Source organism: Carassius auratus, chromosome 25 (genome assembly GCF_003368295.1).
Source record: "Carassius auratus strain Wakin chromosome 25, ASM336829v1, whole genome shotgun sequence".
NCBI lineage: Eukaryota > Metazoa > Chordata > Actinopteri > Cypriniformes > Cyprinidae > Carassius > Carassius auratus.
Genome location: NC_039267.1, coordinates 7,513,081 through 7,533,544, shown reverse-complemented (window position 1 = coordinate 7,533,544; position 20,464 = coordinate 7,513,081). Strand labels below are relative to the sequence as shown.

General features: G+C 38.4%; 2 protein-coding genes across 3 annotated transcripts; one reads left to right on the top strand and one right to left on the bottom strand.

Moving 5' to 3' along the window:
* Positions 1-249: 249 nt before the first annotated feature.
* Positions 250-11,165, bottom strand: LOC113043161 (iron-responsive element-binding protein 2-like). Its single transcript, XM_026202373.1, has 21 exons — positions 11,111-11,165; positions 9,031-9,126; positions 8,714-8,879; positions 7,373-7,510; positions 6,903-7,145; positions 6,747-6,816; positions 5,869-6,052; positions 5,653-5,792; positions 5,385-5,556; positions 5,201-5,301; positions 4,754-4,870; positions 4,484-4,643; positions 4,261-4,396; positions 3,914-3,998; positions 3,554-3,835; positions 3,334-3,438; positions 2,801-2,943; positions 2,491-2,638; positions 2,286-2,408; positions 2,005-2,190; positions 250-1,239 (listed from the first exon to the last, which is right to left on the bottom strand). The coding sequence occupies exons 1-21, from the start codon at positions 11,133-11,135 to the stop codon at positions 1,126-1,128; spliced, it is 2,934 nt and encodes a 977-aa protein (XP_026058158.1). The 5' UTR covers positions 11,136-11,165; the 3' UTR covers positions 250-1,125.
* Positions 11,166-12,255: 1,090 nt separating this feature from the next.
* LOC113043159 (solute carrier family 25 member 44-like) lies at positions 12,256-20,183 on the top strand. 2 transcript variants are annotated; one of them, XM_026202369.1, is made up of 4 exons: positions 12,256-12,447; positions 14,008-14,673; positions 17,587-17,714; positions 19,097-20,183. In XM_026202369.1, the coding sequence occupies exons 2-4, from the start codon at positions 14,070-14,072 to the stop codon at positions 19,286-19,288; spliced, it is 924 nt and encodes a 307-aa protein (XP_026058154.1). In that variant the 5' UTR covers positions 12,256-12,447; positions 14,008-14,069; the 3' UTR covers positions 19,289-20,183. The 2 variants fall into 2 exon arrangements, with proteins under 2 accessions (XP_026058154.1, XP_026058155.1); XM_026202370.1 differs by lacking the exon at positions 12,256-12,447 and adding an exon at positions 12,489-12,749.
* Positions 20,184-20,464: the final 281 nt, after the last annotated feature.

The following is a 20,464-nucleotide window of genomic DNA, read 5'->3' as shown; positions in this document are numbered from 1 at the left end:
AATTCTAAAATAACACAATAACATTCAAACTCATTTCATATATTTAAATCTAATTTTACAATTGAATACTAAATACAAAAAATACACAGTAATGAAATATTCTGTCACACTACAAGAGTCATTTGTAATTTGGATTACACTGATTGTGCTGCATGGTTTTTATTCACTACAAAGAACTGGTTCATGAGAGTCATTTGTTTGTGATTTGGACAGACTGTGATATTATAAAAACAGAAAGGACAAACTCAGCATGCTGATCTCATTATTTATTAAAAATTATTTACAATAACAGCATAATCCAAGAAAAGAATAATTTTTTTTTTTCTACTGCATCATTCACCCCTGTGCTGAGGAGCTGCATACTGTCTTCACCTAGAGAACACAAGGACTGAAGCCAAACATCGCAACGAGGCAAACAGCACTGATAGTACCAAAGCCAGCCTTCGGTCACTCTCTAATGTGAGCTCAGAGTTATATATTATGTTTATGGCTGAGCATACTTCCTTTCAGTCATCACTGGCACTCATACTCCCAGTAACAGAAAACACTAAATGGACGATTATAATAAATAAATTTATATTCTACTGGATCGGATGAAATCGAAGTGTGTCTTTTTTTTTGTCGTGACTGCAATATGTGGACGACTTACATACAGAAACGAGAGCTAGGAAATGAAGAAACAACAGTAAGCTGGAAAGCTTTGAACGTGTGGACATTTTCGCTCCATCAAATTGGCCGTGTAAAAATCAGCACCATGAAAGAAGAGCAAAGCCTCCATTGGCTGTGAGGTCGTCATGCAGTCTTCGCATCCAGCACCAAAGAGCTCAGGTCAGGAGAACGGTTTCTTAACAGGCACTGCGATACAAAATGCCCAAAGTTCCCACTGCACAACCAGAATGTGGATATACACACTGGATCGCGTCTGGGAGTGGAGACAATGATCTGGAGCGAAACCTTGGACATTTGTGGTTTTTAAGTGCAAGACAATGACGTCCTCCGGGACGGGAGGATTCGGCAGACGATAGGCACAGCGTTCATAGTTCATAAGGCCTCCAGAAGGCCTCTGGGTGGCGCTGTACTAGTCAGAGGTCTATGGGCGTCTCCGTGGCTATGAATCTGATTATGCTACAGCAGCAGAGATCGAGCTACGTACTTCAGGATGCCTCCGTGTCTGAAAAACGCCACATCCATGTCGTTCTCGAAAAGAGCCGTGACACTGAAACTCTTTCCTGTGCTCGTCTGGAAACAAATCAGACATAAACATTAGATGTCGCATGGACAAAAATCAGTATGTACAAGCAAATCGCAGTTTAATTAAGGGCAGGACTGGGTGTGGATACAAATTTCGATTCGCAAGCTCTCTATTTTGTTAACAGTTACCGTATTTTTTGGACTATAAGTCGCACCGGACTATAAGTCGCATTTATTTAGAACCAAGAGAAAACATTACCGTCTCCAGTCAAGAGAGAGCGCTCTATGTCTTCAGTGTAGATTACAGGAGCACTGAGCAGCACAGAGCGCCCTCTCGTGGCTGGAGACGGTAATGTTTTCTCTTGGTTCATTTCTCTTGGTTCATTTCTCTCGGTTCATGTCAAATTAATTTGGATAAATAAGTCGCACCTGACTATAAGTCGCAGGACCAGCCAAACTATGAAAAAAAGTGCGACTTATAGTCCGGAAAATATGGTAACTAAATATTGTAATGGCAGAAAAGAAAATTCTTTCTTAGCTATTGCTCTAAATAACTCTTAATGCCTATATATTAATTTTAATGATGGCAGTTTACAAAACATTGTGTACATGTGTTTCTGATTCACTGAGAAGAACGGTTTCATTAGAGTCACCTGTCAGTGCATTGGACTACATTGGTTATTCTGAATGCTTTTGATTCACTACAATCAACTAGTTAACTAGTGTTTCTTTTTTAAAATCAGACTACACTGTTACTGTGTTCCACGTGTGAGCACATCTCACTGATGTTTTATCCACTGTGAGTCGCTCTACCTGTACTGTTAGCTGTTGTCTGGGCGTAAGCTCCTGTGGGATGTTGATGGTGAATCGCTCTTTTCCACACAGCTCCAGCGAGTCGGCATTCTCTCCTGGCAAGAACTGCAGCGGAGCGATTCCCATCCCCACCAAATGATTCCTATGAATCTTCTCAAAGCTCTCAGCTATCACCGCACGGACGCCCTAAATAACCCAGACAAGACAGGTCCACATGTTAAGTGTTTGCTCAGAACTAATAACAGGAAACACAGGAATCCACAGGAATATGGGACCAGTACCATTAAATAAGGTCCTTTAGCGGCCCAGTCACGTGAGCTGCCGGAGCCGTACTCTTTTCCTGCCAGTATGATGAGAGGGACTCCATCTCTCTGGTAGCGTTCAGCAGCTTCAAACACATCCAGCTGTGACGAGAAAACACCCATCAAACCATGTGTACAGACTGAGAACGAATCAAGTTCAAACCGGTTCAGTCTAGTCGCTGACCGTCTGTCCTGATGGAATGTGCAGGGTTTTGGGTCCGGTCTTCCCGATGAGGCGGTTTTGAAGCTTTATGCTGGCAAATGTTCCTCGAGTCATTACAGCATCGTTTCCTCTCCGTGCACCATAGGAATTGAATTCACGAGGGGTCAAACTGAATCAAATGTATAAAGGAACTGAACTTAGTTTCTAATAATCTTGATAAATGTATGAATGAAAAATCATATTACTGCTAAATGCAATGGAAATTATATTACATGATTTTAAGGGCAAATATATGAACATACTAAGAAGAAGCCTTTCCAAATCATCTCACCGTTTGCTCTGAAGGTATTTGGCGGCAGCGCTGACTCTCGCGATGCTTCCCGCTGGAGAAATGTGATCGGTTGTTACTTTATCACCCAGAAAGAGGAGCGGGTACGCGCCCTCAATGGACTGAGGAGTGCACACCTCTTTAGACTGAGACGAAGAGAAACAGGAGCCTTGTTAATGTCAAAATACTGTGAACCTGATGCGTGGGGAGATCTGCATCTAAATAACACCACTGTCGTTACCGCTAACTAAAACTATTACGAATCACTTTCATTAATTGAAATCAAGCTGAAATAAAATATGACATGAAAAATCAACTAAAACTACTGGAACTTGAAAGAATTTTTTTTCTGACAAAATTGCTCAAACTTAAACTGAAATAAAAATAAAGCTAAATAGAAAATGTAAAAGTAAAAACTAATAACAATTACAAAACAACATTAAATGACTAAATTATTTAGATTAACACTGAAAATATATTTCAAAACATTAACACAGTACTATAATAATATATAAATAATACTGCATGATACTCACCAGTTTGCTGAAGAAGGACGGACATCGAATGTAGGTGGACTTGGGATCCCACGGGAAGAGGGCAGATTCAGCAGATTCTATTGTGTTCCAGAACGTACTTCCTTTCTGCAGACAATCACACAAACCAGCCATTATTAACAGACAACTCTCCTGAGTCAACTGATTAAGTAGATCAATCAATTATATTTTTTGAGGAACGTGTGCTATTATATTCTCGTACCTCCATGCGGCTCCTCAGATCTTTGAACATGGAGGCGATGACGATGTTCTCCTCCGTGTGGTTCACCTCCTCTTTGGATGGCCAGATATCCCTCAGATACACGTCCTTCCCTTCTGAGTTCACCCCCAGCGGTTCTGTCTCTAGGTCGATGCTGACTGTGCCTGCGATCGCATACGCCACCACCAGTGGAGGCGAAGCCAGATAATTCGCCCGAACGCAGTCACACAGGCGTCCTTCTAAATGCCTGTTTCCAGACAGCACGCCACATGCCACCAAATCACCCTGCACACAAGCAGACAGATGAATACACAGCAGATCAGAGAGAGGAAGGGAGACAGAAATAAGATTAAACGGTCTCACCTGTTTAATGGCGTCCACCACACTCTCAGGTAAAGGTGCTGTATTGCCCACACAAGTGGCACATCCATAACCCACCACCTCGAACCTGAAACACATCATCAAAATGAATGCTTGTCCAGACAACGGTGAATGTGTTTATGTAAAGGTAAAAAAAATTGCTTTAAACTTTTTTTTTTCTAAATAATATTTTATCTATGCATTTATATTCATTGCTATATCCAGTTAGTTTTTTCTTAGTGTGTGTGTGAGTGATTGATTGAGTGAGAAATTGAGTGAGAAATTGAGTGATTGAAAGAGTGTGTGTGTGTGTGTGTGTGTGTGTGTGTGTTTATATATGGTGCGTGTACCCGAGTTTCCTGAGGTAGGGCAGGACTCCACTGGTGTTCAGGTAATGTGTGACGGTTCCACTGCCGGGCACCAGACTGGTCCTGATGTATGGTTTAACCTTTAGACCAGCCTCGACAGCTTTCTTCGCTAGCAGACCTGAACAACACACAGACATACACGTGAGATGCACTAAACACTGTTCAAACAGCTCCTATCAGATCTAGAGGTGTGTTGACGTCTGACCTGCGGCCAGCATGACGGACGGGTTGCAGTTGTTGGTGCAGCTGATGACCGCAGCGATCACGATCGATCCGTGCGCCAGGTTGTACTCGGCCCCCTCATGCAGGAAGGGGACCTGAGTTGCCTGCTTCTCTTTGGATATGTGGAAGCCCTTAAAACCCACCTACACACACATGGATGGCACAAACAACATACACCGGTATTAGTGATGTCAAGGGTACTTTGCTACCTATATATTTTTTTCCAATTTAATATGTTAATATGTGCTTTCACCTTCTCATTCAGGCAGTTGATAAAGTCTTCCTTCATGCATGTCACAGCGACTCTGTCCTGCGGCCGTTTGGGTCCACTGACATGAGGCACAATTGAGCTCAGGTTCATCTCGATGACCTACGAAACCACATGATTTAACTCAACTTGGAAATTCTATAGGGGCTTTTTATTGCTTTTTTGGTTACTGATTTCTCATGTGAAGGTCAGTCAGTGATTTCGCTATAGTTTTACTTGTGGCGGCCCGCCAGGCTTTGAATATACAAGTGCTGCATGTGGGGGTGTTTTTAAATCACTGTATTTCTGAAGCAAATAAACTGCCTTTCATTTCACCTTGCATGTAATGACTGATAAAGCACGTTTGTGAGAGGAACGTTGCTTTGTGTGCCGCCATTACACGGGAAACCTCCATCTCTCCCGCTCTACAAGCACCTAATTAAGTTAACCAACCTCTGAATACTGTGGCTCTTCTGATTGGTCGCCGTAGCTTCTGAAGAGTTTGATAGCCTTCAGATAGTCTTCTAAAACCACAAGCTTCTCCTCACTGCAAACTGATAAGAAAAACGTTTTGCATTAAGTTAAATCTTCAAACACTTGAAGCTTTATAATCTAAATTACTCAGGATGGTCCGTACTAGTGTGTTTAAAGTGCTGAAGGGTGATGTCATCCACAGGAAAGAAGCTCACAGTGGCGTTGTACTCCGGGCACATGTTAGCAATGGTGGTGCGATCGGGAGCCGAGAGCTGCTGTACACCAGGCCCAAAGAACTCCACAAACTTCCCGCCGATCCCTGCCTGACGCAGATGCTGAGACACAAAGATCAGATCAGTCAAATGTCATTTCTAGAGATTGCAAATTCACTGATGATGTTATACATTAAGGAAACAAGGACCTCGCTGTACCTTAGTAATGCCCAGTACGATATCAATGGATGTGGCAAGAGGATTGATGGTCCCCACGAGTTTACAGCCGACGACCTGCGGCAGAGTCAAAGACACTGGCTGACCTAACATGACCGCCTCTGATTCAATGCCTCCAACTCCTGAAAGAGAGACAAAGTGAGATAAACAAGACAGAATAGTGTTCAAATATAACACAATAACTAACAGCATGCTTACCCCAGCCTAGGATCCCAAGGCCGTTGATCATGGTGGTGTGGGAGTCCGTTCCCACCACACTGTCGGGATAAATAAACCCCTCCCCTTCCTGTACCACCTGACACAGGTACTCTAGATTCACCTGATGCACCGTGTTGATGTCTGGCGGAACTACGTTGATGTTTTTAAAGGCTTTTGAACACCACTGGAAAGAAAATAGTGAGAAACAAGCATTAATATAAAATTAAAAGTTTGTTGTCTGTAAGATTTTTTTTATTTGTAAAATATTATCAGTTTAAAATAACCACTTTCAATTTGCATATATTTTAAAATGTAATTTATATCTGTGATGTCAAGATGAATTTTCGGCATTATTACTTCAGTCTTCAGTGTCGTCAGAAATCATTCTAATATGCTGCCCTAGAAACAGTTCTGATAATCAATGTGAAAAAAAATAGTTGTGCTGCTTAATATTTTTGTGGAAACGGTTCAATTTATTTTCAGGCTTCTTCGATAAATGGAAAGTAAAAAAACAAATTTGATACAAATCTTTTGTAAGTATATGTATAAGAATAAAAGTATTATTTCTTTCAGAAAATAAATTACTGATCCTCGGTTGTGAATTTTCACTTCCGTAACAGATGGTCCTGGTTTTATTGCGCATGACTGTAAATGTTACTTTAAAGAATAACCAATATCTTTTTCATAATGAAAAATTATATCCACCAATTTTTTGCTAATGTAACCTAGTAGGCAAGGAAATCATTTTCACGAACCAGTTAAATTAACTTCCAGATATATCTTCCCTTATTTCACTTTTCATAACCACAGTGTGATATAAAATGCATTTTATGTTGTTTTCGTGTAAATATAAATCACAGAAAGCTCTGAAAACTCACCTTAAAGAACTGTAGCCTCTCTTTGTTTCTGATTAGCTCCATCTCTTGGTTTCTGATCATAGTTTCAGGCCTGTGTGGGTCAGACAGACATCAGGGCATCAAGAGAATGCAGACAGATTCATGAGTTAATGTGTGTGTGTGTGAGGGGAGACGTACTCGGACACGGGCTGCAGGTGGAAGGGGCACAGGAGGGGTGTGTTCTCTATTTGTACTGCTGCGCTTCTGCCACTGGGAACGTCGGAGCAGGAGGCTTTACTGCAGCCGCCCCGGTGACCCGGTCGTTGACCTGCACAGTGACCGCCGGCGCTGCTGCTCCCTCGTGGAGACGGTCGACCGGCAGGGGATCTGACAGCAGCAGAGTGACTCTCGTCTGTGGGGGCTGGAGGGTTCTGGATGGCACTGAGAAATGAGGCAAATGCATGTAACAACGTGTTGCATCGTGACTGGATAAGCTCATAAAAAGGGAATGTTTCACAAAAACAGTAGCACAATACATTATCGCCCTAATTACTGTGTACGTTAGGAGTTCTAGACATAATCATTGTTTATGTTAATGTTGTAATTATCAGGTTTTAAAACATAAATACTGCCTTAATCCGTCCTTTAGCCTTTGCGTTCACTCTCACCATTTGCTGTAGTCGATCTGCAGAGAATGATCTACGATGAGGTCTGTGGGGCATCTGGGGTTCACCAGGTTCGGATCGACCCCCTGTTTAGCTAAAGCATCTCTCATGGCAGCCAGATCCACCATAGCAGGAATTCCCCTGTGAACACAAATGGGCTATCAGGATGTATCAGGAACAGTTAGTGTGTGATTGAAGAAAGGACTGTTCATCTAAATAAAACACTGTGATATGATTTATTGCGATCTAAGCCACCTTCCCATACTCGACAAGAAACAAAAGAGGCTTATCAACAAATTAGAAGCTTTAAAGGCTTCCTCGGTCAAAATAGAAGTGTGTTTGTTTGAAAATGAAGATGTTATCCTTTTAAAATGAAGAAATAAAGACAGCCATAAATATTAGTATTGTCATTTTTAATTTAATTCAAATTATATTTGTCTTAAATATTAGATTTTTTATTTTACAGTCAAACATTACAATAGTATTTTTTTAATAAGTAACTTAATTTTTATTTAGTAACATTAATAGTAACTAACAATATTTGATATATAAAAGCAAATTTTTGACACAAACAAGCACAGCAAACCTGGACATTTTTTTATCATCACATTTTAGGGTGTACTCACACTAGACACAATTATCCCCCCTCTCCACTCCCCCACTCCCCTGCTGTCACATTGCACTTTTCTGGACTGGAGCACGCTTTATTCAAGATTTTTTTATTCGTCACATACACGATTATATATAGAATATATAACTAGAAGTGAAATGTGAGTAAATGCTGCATTTAGTTCTAATCATGTCATGGCATAAATTACATAAACGGCCTCTGAAGTCGTATTTACTACTCAAGAGATTATTTTGATACTCCAATTTCCGAGTTGGGTTGACCATAAACTTTGAACACGACTCCATCCGTGGGAAACGTTTGAAAAGTTTCCGATAGCACATTAAGGCAGCAGAGAAGTGCTCTCGCACAGCACAATGGAGTGCATCGTTTTCTTAACTTAGTGGTTTATTAATATTTTGGGTCTATGGGACGCAGTAACTCACGACCCTCCAATATATTGTAGATCTATCGCTTTTCCCAATCAGAAATGTTCAGGCAACCATGCTGCACATATCACAAGTTCTGCACTCCAGCCAGTTAGCGCTCACACTCAATGCGTGCCATGCCCGAGCCCAACTGAACACGCTCTGGCCCACCTCTTCCAACCGAGCCAGGGACGGCTAAACAAACCAAGCTTTGGGGGGACGCCTAGTGTGAGTACACCCTGAAAATCACCTTTGCAATTACAATTCCTTTTTTCCCCCCAAAGCATGCAGCCTGAATCAATTACTCACGTAAAATCCTGTAGCAGAACCCTGGCGGGCGAGAACACAACCTCGGCCTGGTTCTGCTGCGTCTGCCAATCCAAAATACTGGAGACATCGTCCGTCTTAATGTAGAACCCGTCACACTTCCGGATGGCGGACTCCAGGAGAACCCGCATACAGAACGGCAGTTTCTCTACAAGAGAAAGAGCCTGATATTAATTTTGCAGGACTTTATTTTACATCTCTTTATTTTTGCCTCTGAAATCCATTGAGTTTAATTGAGTTTAAGTGATGTCACTTGCATCTGTGCGTGATTGAATCCATTAAAGCATTGAGCAACTCACCGTATCTGTCATCTCTCAGCTTCTGGGGGTTGAAATAGCGCCGCTCTTCATATTGTTCGCTCTGCAGAGTGTCGATCAGATGGCCGAATGGATGTTCTGTACAGAATAAAAGACTTAATTGAGAATTTTGGGCCTGATGAATGTTGTTTGTGTAACTAACAGGAAAAGAATGGCTTGTGCGTTTAAAAACTCATTATTCTGATCTGGGTTCAAGTTTGGCTGTGACCAAAACATGTAATGTGCACCTGCAACCAAACGGAATCAAAATTGGCCCAAACTCAAGCAGATCAACACCTGCAAGGCCCATATAGCCCAAGGAGAGTATCTTCTTTTCAATGCCTCTGTTTGCAGGCCTTCACCTTTTCCGTCCTAACACCCCTTTTAGAAGGCACAAAATTACAGCTGTGGGACTGACTACAAAGAGTTTAGATACAAGGCCAACTCACAGCCAGCGCAGATACACAAGCATTAAATAACAACATTTAATTTAGGAATGCACCAAAAATTTTGCTGTAGGACACATTGAGCGAAAGTGACAGTAAACAGTAGCCTATATAAGAAGTATTAAATGTACATTTTTTGAGTTGTTGGAAATAGATGTTATTTTAATAATGTCAACATGGATGTAATAAATACTCATTCATTTGGTGGGCTCTCATAGCATTGCATTCAAAGAAGATCGAATCAGTTTGATCAAACAGTCTTTCACAGACTAAAGCCCTACACACTAGATAAAAAGGCTGTGTTAAAGCAACACTAGCACTGCTGCAGTCATATCTGCATGCTGTCTCAAGAAATTCTGACTAAAAAGAAACAAGAGTTTAAACTATCCATGCAGAAAAGTTGACAGGTCACTAAATAAAAAGATCCAAATTCTCATTCCTGGGCATGATATAACTCACTAGTGCTGCTGCAGAGCAGTGTATTGACACCGTGTGACTGCATGTGTGGTGGATGAACATGCACAGACACATGCTTATCACTCACAGCCTGTGTCTGCTGCTGCTGCATGCGTTAGATTAGGTTAGATGAGTTCAGATTAAACAGAAACTGCAGTAAAGAACACAATCCTGCATCGCCCCCAATGAACACACAAATCCCTGATCTAGATTTATGACACGGAAGATAGAGACACTGGGTGGGAAAAGTAAATTACACTCTCGCTTAACAGACAATCAGATTACAGCAGGATCAGTCCACTGACATAAACACAGTTAATTATAATTATACACTATTTACTTCTAAAAAGAAACCTTTAGGCATTGTAGACCTTAATTACATTTTTGAGGAAAACTCCCTCCCAATGTTTCCAACAATGTAGGTTTTTACAGTTTTGGGGACTTTTAAGCCTTTTTGGGCCATTTATGAGAGTTTCACAGCAGTCAGAAAAACGTCATATTAAGATAAAACATAATAATATATTATTTGTTGTATAATAAATTAAGAAACAATAAACAGCTAAATACAGAGAAAAGCAATACTTTTCTCTTATCATAGTATAGTGATAATAAACAACAGTAATACTACTTCAAATCAAATATATAACATTACACATATTTTTTTAAAAAGTTGATTACCATATTCATATACATTAGTATTTACATAACAACGTTAAAGAAAAGTAAGAACACAAGCAAGGGGAAGCCATGGTGCATGAAAGCATGACAGTACCACCATGGTAAATTACATATGTATTATTTTAAACAATGCATAACAATCGAGCATTGTACGTTACATAACTGGCTGTCTCAATGCTAAATGAGCTGCCAGCCTAGACAATTTGTTTGGCTTCCTATACGAATAAAACAGTTGCTGTAAAGGTGAGCATTTCACTAGGCTTGGATACACATCAGTTTGTGGTCGCTTCAGCTGCATGTTAGCACGCGATCTGGATGTTACGCTCTCTCGCTGCTAGCCGCACTGCTAACGACAAAACCGCCTCTTTTTTCCTTCTAAACGTGATTAGTTAAGGGCTGTTTTAACACACGGTTGTGACTTCGCATATAACCTGTTATATACACCTCTATCATAGCTTAAATAAGAATAAATTTGTTATTTTTGTCAGTAAAAGAGCCCTTACCGTACTGAGATGAAGCGAGCGCCATGATGACTCCTAATATTAACACGACTCCACTAGCTTGACACACGAAAACTAGCCAATCAGCGAACAGTACCTCCCTGGAGGACTCTCCAATCAGAATTCAGGATCTCGCAGCGCGTCGTCCAATCAACAAACAGTATCTCCTACACTATATATTTTTCTTCACTTTTTTGGTTTATCAACAAATCTTAATATAATGGATATGAAAGTAGATATAGAAATGATCTATTTTTCAAAATTATCCTATCTATAAAGTTTAATACGTTATATCGACAGTATTTTCGAGTGTAAATGTCGGAAGACATCACATTTCATTTCATTTCTCATACAAAAGTGTGTTCGTGTGTGTAAACATTAATATTCATACAGAACTTTAAATACAAACCATTTAGTACATTTCGTTTCAGAAATTATTTCAAGCAATATTCTTTTAGTGTTTTGTATGTACGATTTTTCTAAATAGGAAAGTAGCTTTTTTAGTTGTTTTATTAACACCCTTTTTGCTTAACAATTTTATTTTTAATTGATTTTATTTTATTGTTAAAACAATGTAAACTTGTTGTAAACTGTTGCAACAAAATGAAAATTTTTGCTTGTTGTTCGTGTTTATATGCATGTAAAAATGAAATAAGTTCACAGCAATATGTACATTTCATAAATTATTTTAAGCATTAATGCTGCAACACTTTTTATTTGTAAAGTGTACCTTATTGTGTGTGTGTGTGTGTATAGTTATAAATATATAATATAATATTTTGCATAATATTCTATAATGGTGTTATATTACATTTAAAGTAATATTAGATTGTATTGTTAAACTTTGTATAGAATATTTAACTTTGCTGTATTTATTACATATAAAACAGACAATAGAATATTACAAAATAACAATAATAATAATAATAATAATAATAATAAATGTGCTGGATCATAATTAAATAATGTAAACTTGTGCACGTTGTTCATTGTAATAATAAAAAAATGCAACTTTCTCTTGATTTTGTTCATGTATAGATATAGTTACATTATATAATATATAAATAAAAGCTTGTACGGCACACATCATCGACCAATCATCAAACAGCTCCTCCTGCGTCACTGACCAATCAACAGGCAGCAGTGACGTTTGAGCATGCGCCGGAAGTGTGGAGGAGGCATGATCGGCATAACTTTTTAATCAGGAGCTGCAGGCCGCGAATCGATCAGGCAGAATGCGCTTTTTTGAGGCACAATAGCGGGCTTCTCTCGTGACAGGACCGCGCTGCTCCGCTTGAGGCCGCTGGATGGAGAAACAGCAGATATGGCGAGCTAACCGGGTGAGTTAGTGTGAGTCTGAGAGGTCAAATGAAGCGTCCTGTGCTTCAGATGCGTGAGAGGAGGACACAACAGAAGCTGCTTTTTGTTTCAGGGGCTGTCTTGTACTATGTTGTCTTGTGTAATGCGCATGTGCAGTAGATACCATGAAGTTTCACCATGAAAAGGTCACAATGACTCTGATAAACATTCAGCTCTGTCAGAGCCAAATAACTGATGGAGGACAGAAGAGAGAGTGTGTTACATCTGTCATTGACTATTTATGGTCATGCATGTCAAATATGAAGAAAAGAGCTGCATCAAGGTAGTAAAAATTCAGTAACAATAAAGATAATTTTTTATTAAAAATTTTTCTTAGGAATACATTTTTATTTTATTTTATTTTTCTTTCAAATTTCTACTGTAATGCAATTTTTCCATTGACTAAATCCCAGTAGTTATAAACATTGTTTTAAATGTTAATTCGAAATATGATGCTTTTTATATAATAATATTAACATTATAATAGTTGTCTCCTCTTTAATGGTTACTTTGGCACAACAGAGGTGTAATTTAAAAATAAATATTTATTAAAAACTTTAATTCTGACAGGTTTAACCACATGGTATTTTAGTAATTTATAGAATAATATGAAAGTATTACATATTTTTTTAGTAATTAAATATTTTTCATTTTGAAATGGCAAGCACTATTTTTCTGGTTGATTCTAAATATGATGCTATGAATATAATAATGTTTACATTAAAACAACAGAGAACATTTAAAAATGTTGTTTTATTTTTTTTCGAGAAGTATAATTTAGTGCAAAGTGTGGCATTCTAGTGATTTAGAAATTAATATAAAAAGATTTTAGAAACATTAAGCACTACATTAATTTTGTGAATAAAAATGTGTTTTATTTAATTTTTATTATTGTTGATGGTATTTAATTTGTAATCTAATTCAGTTTTGCCAAGCGCTATTTTTCTGGTTCATTCTTTCCAAATGTGATGCTATAAATATGACTGAATGTTTACTTTGGAACAATAAAGATATAATTTAAAAACAAACATTTATTAATATTATTATTATTATTATTTTGACAGGTATAATCCTGGAAAAAATTTGAAATTTACATTACTTTTAGATTAACATTATAAAATTAAATAATTTTTATTCATTATGTTTCTATGATAGATGTTGTTTTATTTTTATTTGAATAAAAAAAGTTTTGTGCTCAGACTGCTCACAGTTAACTTCTTATAAATATATTTTTATCCCGTTAAAGTGTACTGTTTAATGTTTAAGATTGAAAATCAATCAAGTGTAAAACAATACAATCTATACATAAACTGCATTTGAAAGGTTCATTCATAAAACAAACCTTTATATAACAAAAGATTTAGCTGGGATGTAAAAATTTGCATATTTCATATATTTCAGAAGTTCAGTATCTGCTTTTTTGTTTACACATGTCAAGAAATTATCTTTGTAGAGCATATGATTCTGACATAACCCCGCAGTCACGTGACCTTTGAACTCTGTACCTTCAGATCTGAACTCTTGTGATTTTGTCATTTCAGGTCGAGCGGGAGCAGAGCGAGTGTGTGCGCGCGTGATTTTGTGTGTGAGCTCGTTGGCCACAATGAAGCGCAACATTCAGATCATCGAATGGGAGGATCTGGACAAGAGGAAGTTCTACTCTCTGGGCGTCTTCATGACCATGACCACACGGGCCGCTGTCTACCCCTTCACCCTGATCCGCACCAGACTGCAGGTCCAGAAGGGGAAGTCGCTCTATAACGGCACCTTCGACGCCTTCTGGAAGATCCTGAAGGCCGAGGGGACACGTGGCCTTTACCGAGGGTTCATGGTCAACACGTTCACACTGATCTCAGGTCAGGCCTACGTCACGACCTACGAGCTGGTGAGGAAATACGTGTCCTGCTACTCGTCCAATAACACGATCAAGTCTCTAGTAGCGGGCGGCGCGGCTTCGCTGGTGGCCCAAAGCATCACAGTTCCCATCGACGTGGTGTCCCAGCAGCTGATGGTGCAGGGTCAGGGCTGTCAGCTCACACGCTTCAAACTCAAGCCCAGGAAGGTGACATTTGGCCAGACCAGAGACATTGTGGTGCAGATTTTTCACGCCGATGGATTTCGGGGGTTTTATCGTGGATATGTGGCGTCCCTCCTCACCTACATCCCCAACAGCGCCATCTGGTGGCCTTTTTATCACTTTTACGCAGGTAAGGAAAACATGTGACCCTGGACCACAAAGACAATCACATGGGTCTTTTTTTTTTTTTTTTTTGAGATTCATGCTTCTTCTATAAGCTTAAATAAGCTTTCTGTTGATGTATAACTGTAGTAACTGTCAGGACAATATTTAGCCGAGATACAACTACAACTTTGAAATTCTGAGTTAATGTATAATATTGAAAGTATCTTTGAAAGGTAATACAATTCATTAAATATATACTACATAATAAAATTAGGGATGCACCGAAATGAAAATTCTTGGCCGAAACCGAAAACCGAAAAAGAGAAAACCAAGGCCGAAAACCGAAACCGAAACACCGAAAGAAATTATGCCAATTATTAGTACCATTGCATTTATTGCTATGACCGTGTACTAACTTTACTAAAATTAAGACATTGCAATTGCATAAATTAATATTAAAGTTTCAAAGATAATTACAATTACATAACTTATTTAAAAAAAAAAAAAACATAAAAATACATAATTACAAATGATGCAAATATTTATTAAGCACATTGCAACAATGCACAGTATAAAATAAAATTCAAACAAAAAATGTATCCCACTCATGTGTATATTTAATAATAATGTACAGGCCTACTGGCCTGCAGAAAGGTTTTAAAATGAACTGTTCTCTCATAAAAACAAAGTGCATTTAGGTGAAGTGCATTTGAAATTTTTCTATGTAGGACTAGAAAATGCATTACTTCTCCAGTTGTCAAGACTATTATCACTTCTGGGGATGGGGACTTCAGACAGTTAACCATTTAGCTGTTGAGCAGTTGAGCTTGTCATCTGCCTGACATTTGAGAAATATTTGAGAGAGTGTATTTAAATAGGGCCAGGGCATAAATAAACATTTTTATCAAATTAAAGCAGAAATCTAGCAGAAAATCTAGCATAAATATGGCTACAATCTGATATTATGTATGTGTGTGTGTGTGTATATATATATATATATATAGTAGCCTAAAGAACAAAATAGCCAACGTATTATTATTATTTGAGGCTCTTTCTTGCAGAATTCCACTGAACATATCAGACAACGATGGTGCATGCCACTCATCTGGTGCAGAGACGAGTCTTTTCTGCGCTCTGATCTGTCTCCTGCGCTTGGCGCTTCTCCGTCTCCACGCGGGTTCTCCGCATCCAGCGCAGCCTGGATCATTTCTCGTGCGCGCTCCCTTATTTCCGCATCCAAGTAATGGTCTTTATAACGCGGATCAAGCACATTCGCGATGAAGTGCAGAGGATCCGACAAGATCTCAGTGAGACGTGTGCTAACAGACTCTATAAGACTGTACTTTTCTTAGTTTTCACTTCGTGGTCCGTCTTAATCTCTTTGTTAGGAGACGCTTTAGTGCTGCGAATAAAGGAATACGAAGAGAGAGAATGTTCTCACTGGTGTTAAGTGAATGTCGCGTGGAGCTCGTGGTCTGCGCTATGCAGGTGCACGTGCAGGTCGCGTTTTCTGTTTGCGTCATCACAACATTTCGGCCGTGTTGTTTCGGTGATAAAAGTCTATCGGCCGAAAACCGAAAAGCCCATTTTCGGTGGCCGAAATTTCAGTGCATCCCTAAATAAAATCTTTATGACATTATTCAAACATATAGTAAATAATGATGACTGCAAGTTAATATTAAAAATCTAATATCTAATGCATGTATTTAGGACATTGTTCATCTCCTGATGACTTTTTTTTTTCTAGCTGACTGTCGAGTTTATGGACATTGAATGGCTTTCCTGAGGTAAATGTAGTGTTATGTGACAAGCTATGTTATCTTTAAGCGGTAAAAATAAAATGTAATTTCAATAAATTATAATGGCGGATTCATGCTACATGGGTCTGTGACGCCACAAGTGTGCCAAAATGCCATTTGTTGTTTGAATTTCATGATAAAATTGACAGAATTTGACAACTAAGACATTGTTTCATATTGCCAGTAACTCTGTCTGTGGAGGAGCACTAATTAAACATCACGGTATCAACCACTGATCTCAGTTCTCCAATATATTCTCGCTTGCTGAAGTTTCGGTGAACTGAAATGTTATTTGATAGCTACACGCTCTTAACTTGGTAACATGAATCCTGTGGGCTCATGTGTTTCCACAGTTTTTACCACAAGGCAGTCGCTCGCCTTCAGACCTCAATCACTTCCCCACACACTGCCTTTAGTCACCACTTTGTGCTGTACTTCATTGCGTAAAATCTGAAATATAATGGTGAAGATGCCAACTACCGTATTTTCCGGACTATAAGTCGCACTTTTTTCCATAGTTTGACTGGTCCTGCGACTTATAGTCAGGTGCGACTTATTTATCAAAATTAATTTGACATGAACCGAGAGAAATGAACCAAGAGAAAACATTACCGTCTCCAGCCACGAGAGGGCGCTCTATGCTGCTCAGTGCTCCTGTGGTCTACACTGAAGACATAGAGCGCCCTCTCGCGGCTGTAGACGGTGATGTTTTCTCATGGGTCTTGGTGCTAAATAAATGCGACTTATAGTCCGGTGCGACTTATGTTTTTTTCCTCATCATGACGTATTTTTGGATTGATGCGACTTTTTTTAGGTGCGACTTATAGTCCGAAAAATACGGTACACCACCTCAGTACTTCCTGCTTAATTGCAGTGATGTTAATGTAAAACAAAATAAATCGTGTTTATTTTTTGCACACATCTGTGTACTGTGTTGTATAGAATATTGTGTATATTGCATTGTGTATAGCGTATAATGTAGATTTATATTGCATAATAGTAATATCTTTAAGTGTTTATGTTTGTGCAGATTTGTACATGGTACACTACTATCTGAATGAATCAAGAAGGCACCCCCACCAGAGTTTCTTTGTACATGTAGAGTGATAATAAAGTTCTCTCTCTCTGTGTCTTTTCAGAGCGGCTCTCCAGACTGGCTCCAGTGGACTGTCCACACCTGCTCCTGCAGGCCGTGGCGGGACCGATGGCTGCAGCCACAGCCTCCACCCTCACCAACCCCATGGACGTGGTCCGAGCCCGAGTACAGGTGCAAAATCACCCATAACCTGCTGTCATTCATCTTGGTGGTTAACCCTATCTTTTAAAAGTTTGAGGCAGTAGGATGTTTTTTTTTGTGCTCTCCTATACCGCTTTACAGTAAAAACAGTAATATTTTTAATGTATTTGCAATTAAAAATGTAGTTTTTAAATGTAGTAAAAATATTCCTGTGATGGCAAAGTTGAATTATCTTTTTTTCTTCGCCGGTGTCGATGAGAAATCATCCTAATATGTTGATTTGCTGCTCAGAAAAACATTTATTTCAGGATTTTTTTTTTTTTGATGAATAGGAAGTGCAAAATAACTCATTTCAATATTCATATTTGCATATTTGAAACAGAAATATTTAGTAAAATTATAATTTCTTTCACAGAAAAAAGTCTTACACCAAACCTCTGAATAATAGTATACAAAATGCTCATATTCTTTATTTTTATTTATTTAACGTCATTTTAAAAGGTTTCAAATACATTTATTTAAATCAGGGTTGTTGTTATAGTTACACAATACTTGAAACATTATTTGAAATTAAATGCATTAAAATAACTCCCAATGTTTCTCATTTCTTCTACTTATTTCTTCTAATTTATATGTAGGTTAACTTGAAGTACTAAAATAACTAAAACCATATAAACTAAAGCTAATAAATTTAAATAGAACTATTATAGACATAAAAAAATGGGAAAAAAACATTAAATTACTAAAATGTTAATTAAAAGAGAAAACAAATTGTAGCAGTTTATCAATAAAACAGAATTACAGATTTGATTAATAGATGTATTAATGTAGTTAGCAGACTACTTTAGTATTTTTCGGACTATAAGTCGCACCTGAGTATGAGTCGCATCAGTCCAAAAATACGTCACGATGAGAAAAAAACATATAAGTCGCATTTATTTAGAACCAAGAACCAAGAGAAAACATTATCGTCTACAGACGCGAGAGGGCACTCTATGTTTTCAGTGTAGACTGTAGACAGTGTAGTGCCCTCTGGCAGCTGGAGACAGTAATGTTTTCTCTCGGTTCATGTAAAATTCATTTTGATAAATAAGTCGCACCTGACTATAAGTCGCAGGACCAGCCAAACTATGGAAAAAAGTGTGACTTATAGTCCAGAAAATACGGTATATAACTTGAAGACTTCTATATGTAAATAACCTCTGTGTACTGATGAGGTTAACTTTAAGGTAAAGTAGATAAGATTGAATAAAGTAAAGTAAAGAAAGATAAGTTGCTTAATAGTATTAGTATTGTAATCTGCTCATAACTATGATCTTTTTTGCTATACTTACAATAAACCGCACTTCTATTTCAAAAGAGCAAAGCTGCACAATGAACAATGAAAATCAATGCACTGTGTGTGTTTGCAGGTCGAAGGTCGTTCGTCTGTGATGGAGACGTTCAAGCAGCTCCTGGCTGAAGAGGGCGTGTGGGGTCTCACCAAGGGGCTGTCTGCACGCATCATTTCCTCCCTGCCCACGTCGGTCATGATCGTCATCGGGTACGAGACACTAAAGAGACTCAGTCTGCGGCCCGAGCTGGTGGACAGCAGACACTGGTGAAAACGCACATACCTCAGCCTTTTATTATTTTCACGTTTTATGAGGACCAGGCAATAATTGGAGGCAATAAAAATCTCTCCGTTTCTGTGAACTCCGTTGAGTGCGTCCGACCCTGTATTTTGTAGTGAGACGTCATGAAACGCCTTATTTATGCTTTTCGCCCGGAATATGAGATTTTGAAGTGACAGTCATTTTGAAATGGTGACTTTGACACGCTCTTGTCAATCTCAAGCAGTGCTCTTCACGTCATCTGACAGGAAGTGAGATCATCACATCGGTTACATGGTAAGAAGATTGACATGTATGGCTTTTCACACTTGAAACCCTGGATTGTTTTTAACCCTTGCAGCAAGGTTATTAATATTGTTTGGATTAGTGCTCTGTCTTCTGAAACCCAAATATTGTCTAATTTTAATAATCCAGTTTCATATTTTTAAGATTTTTATGACTTTTACACATGGGTATTAAAGCTCATGTATATTTAATGAGACAAGAATCCACTAAACATGTAACTAGCATTTCCTGGAGATATCAGTGCATATTAAAATAAGGCAATTCATTTTGAAAGACTTGGGAAACTTGTACATTTGCGAATACAAATGTACTAATTATAAATTAAGCTCAGGTCTCAGCTCAGGCTGAAAAAAATGCTGTTCAAGTGTAGTTATTGGGAAATTGTTAAAATCTTTTAAAAACATATAAATGAGTTTTTAAAGTGGCCTTTAACCAGGGTTAGACTTGACGTGAAAAGCCTTGTGAGAAAAGTTAGAAAGAATCATGTTGTGTTGAATGATATTTGAGAATCATATTTTGTGTTCGTATCATGGCTCGTCTTTAACCGTCAGCAAACAGTGTTTTGGGGCCAAAGCTTTTAGTTCAAATGTTTTGTAAATGTGCTTCATATTTGAAAAATAACTGCCGTAGTTATTTTTGTCTAAAAGATTGTTTCTAACTAGAGATGTGTGTCACATTGGAGAGTGAATTAAATATACTACAAGAAAATGAAACTGTTTCTGGTTTTTATTTTATCTAGTGCTGCTCATGTGCTCTCCAAAGGGTTCAACATTCAAACAAAATCTGCCTTTGATCTTTATGTATATCATAATTAATTTTTTACACAACCGCTATAATACAGACCAAACCAGGCACTCTGAATTGGCACAGTAACATTTAGTG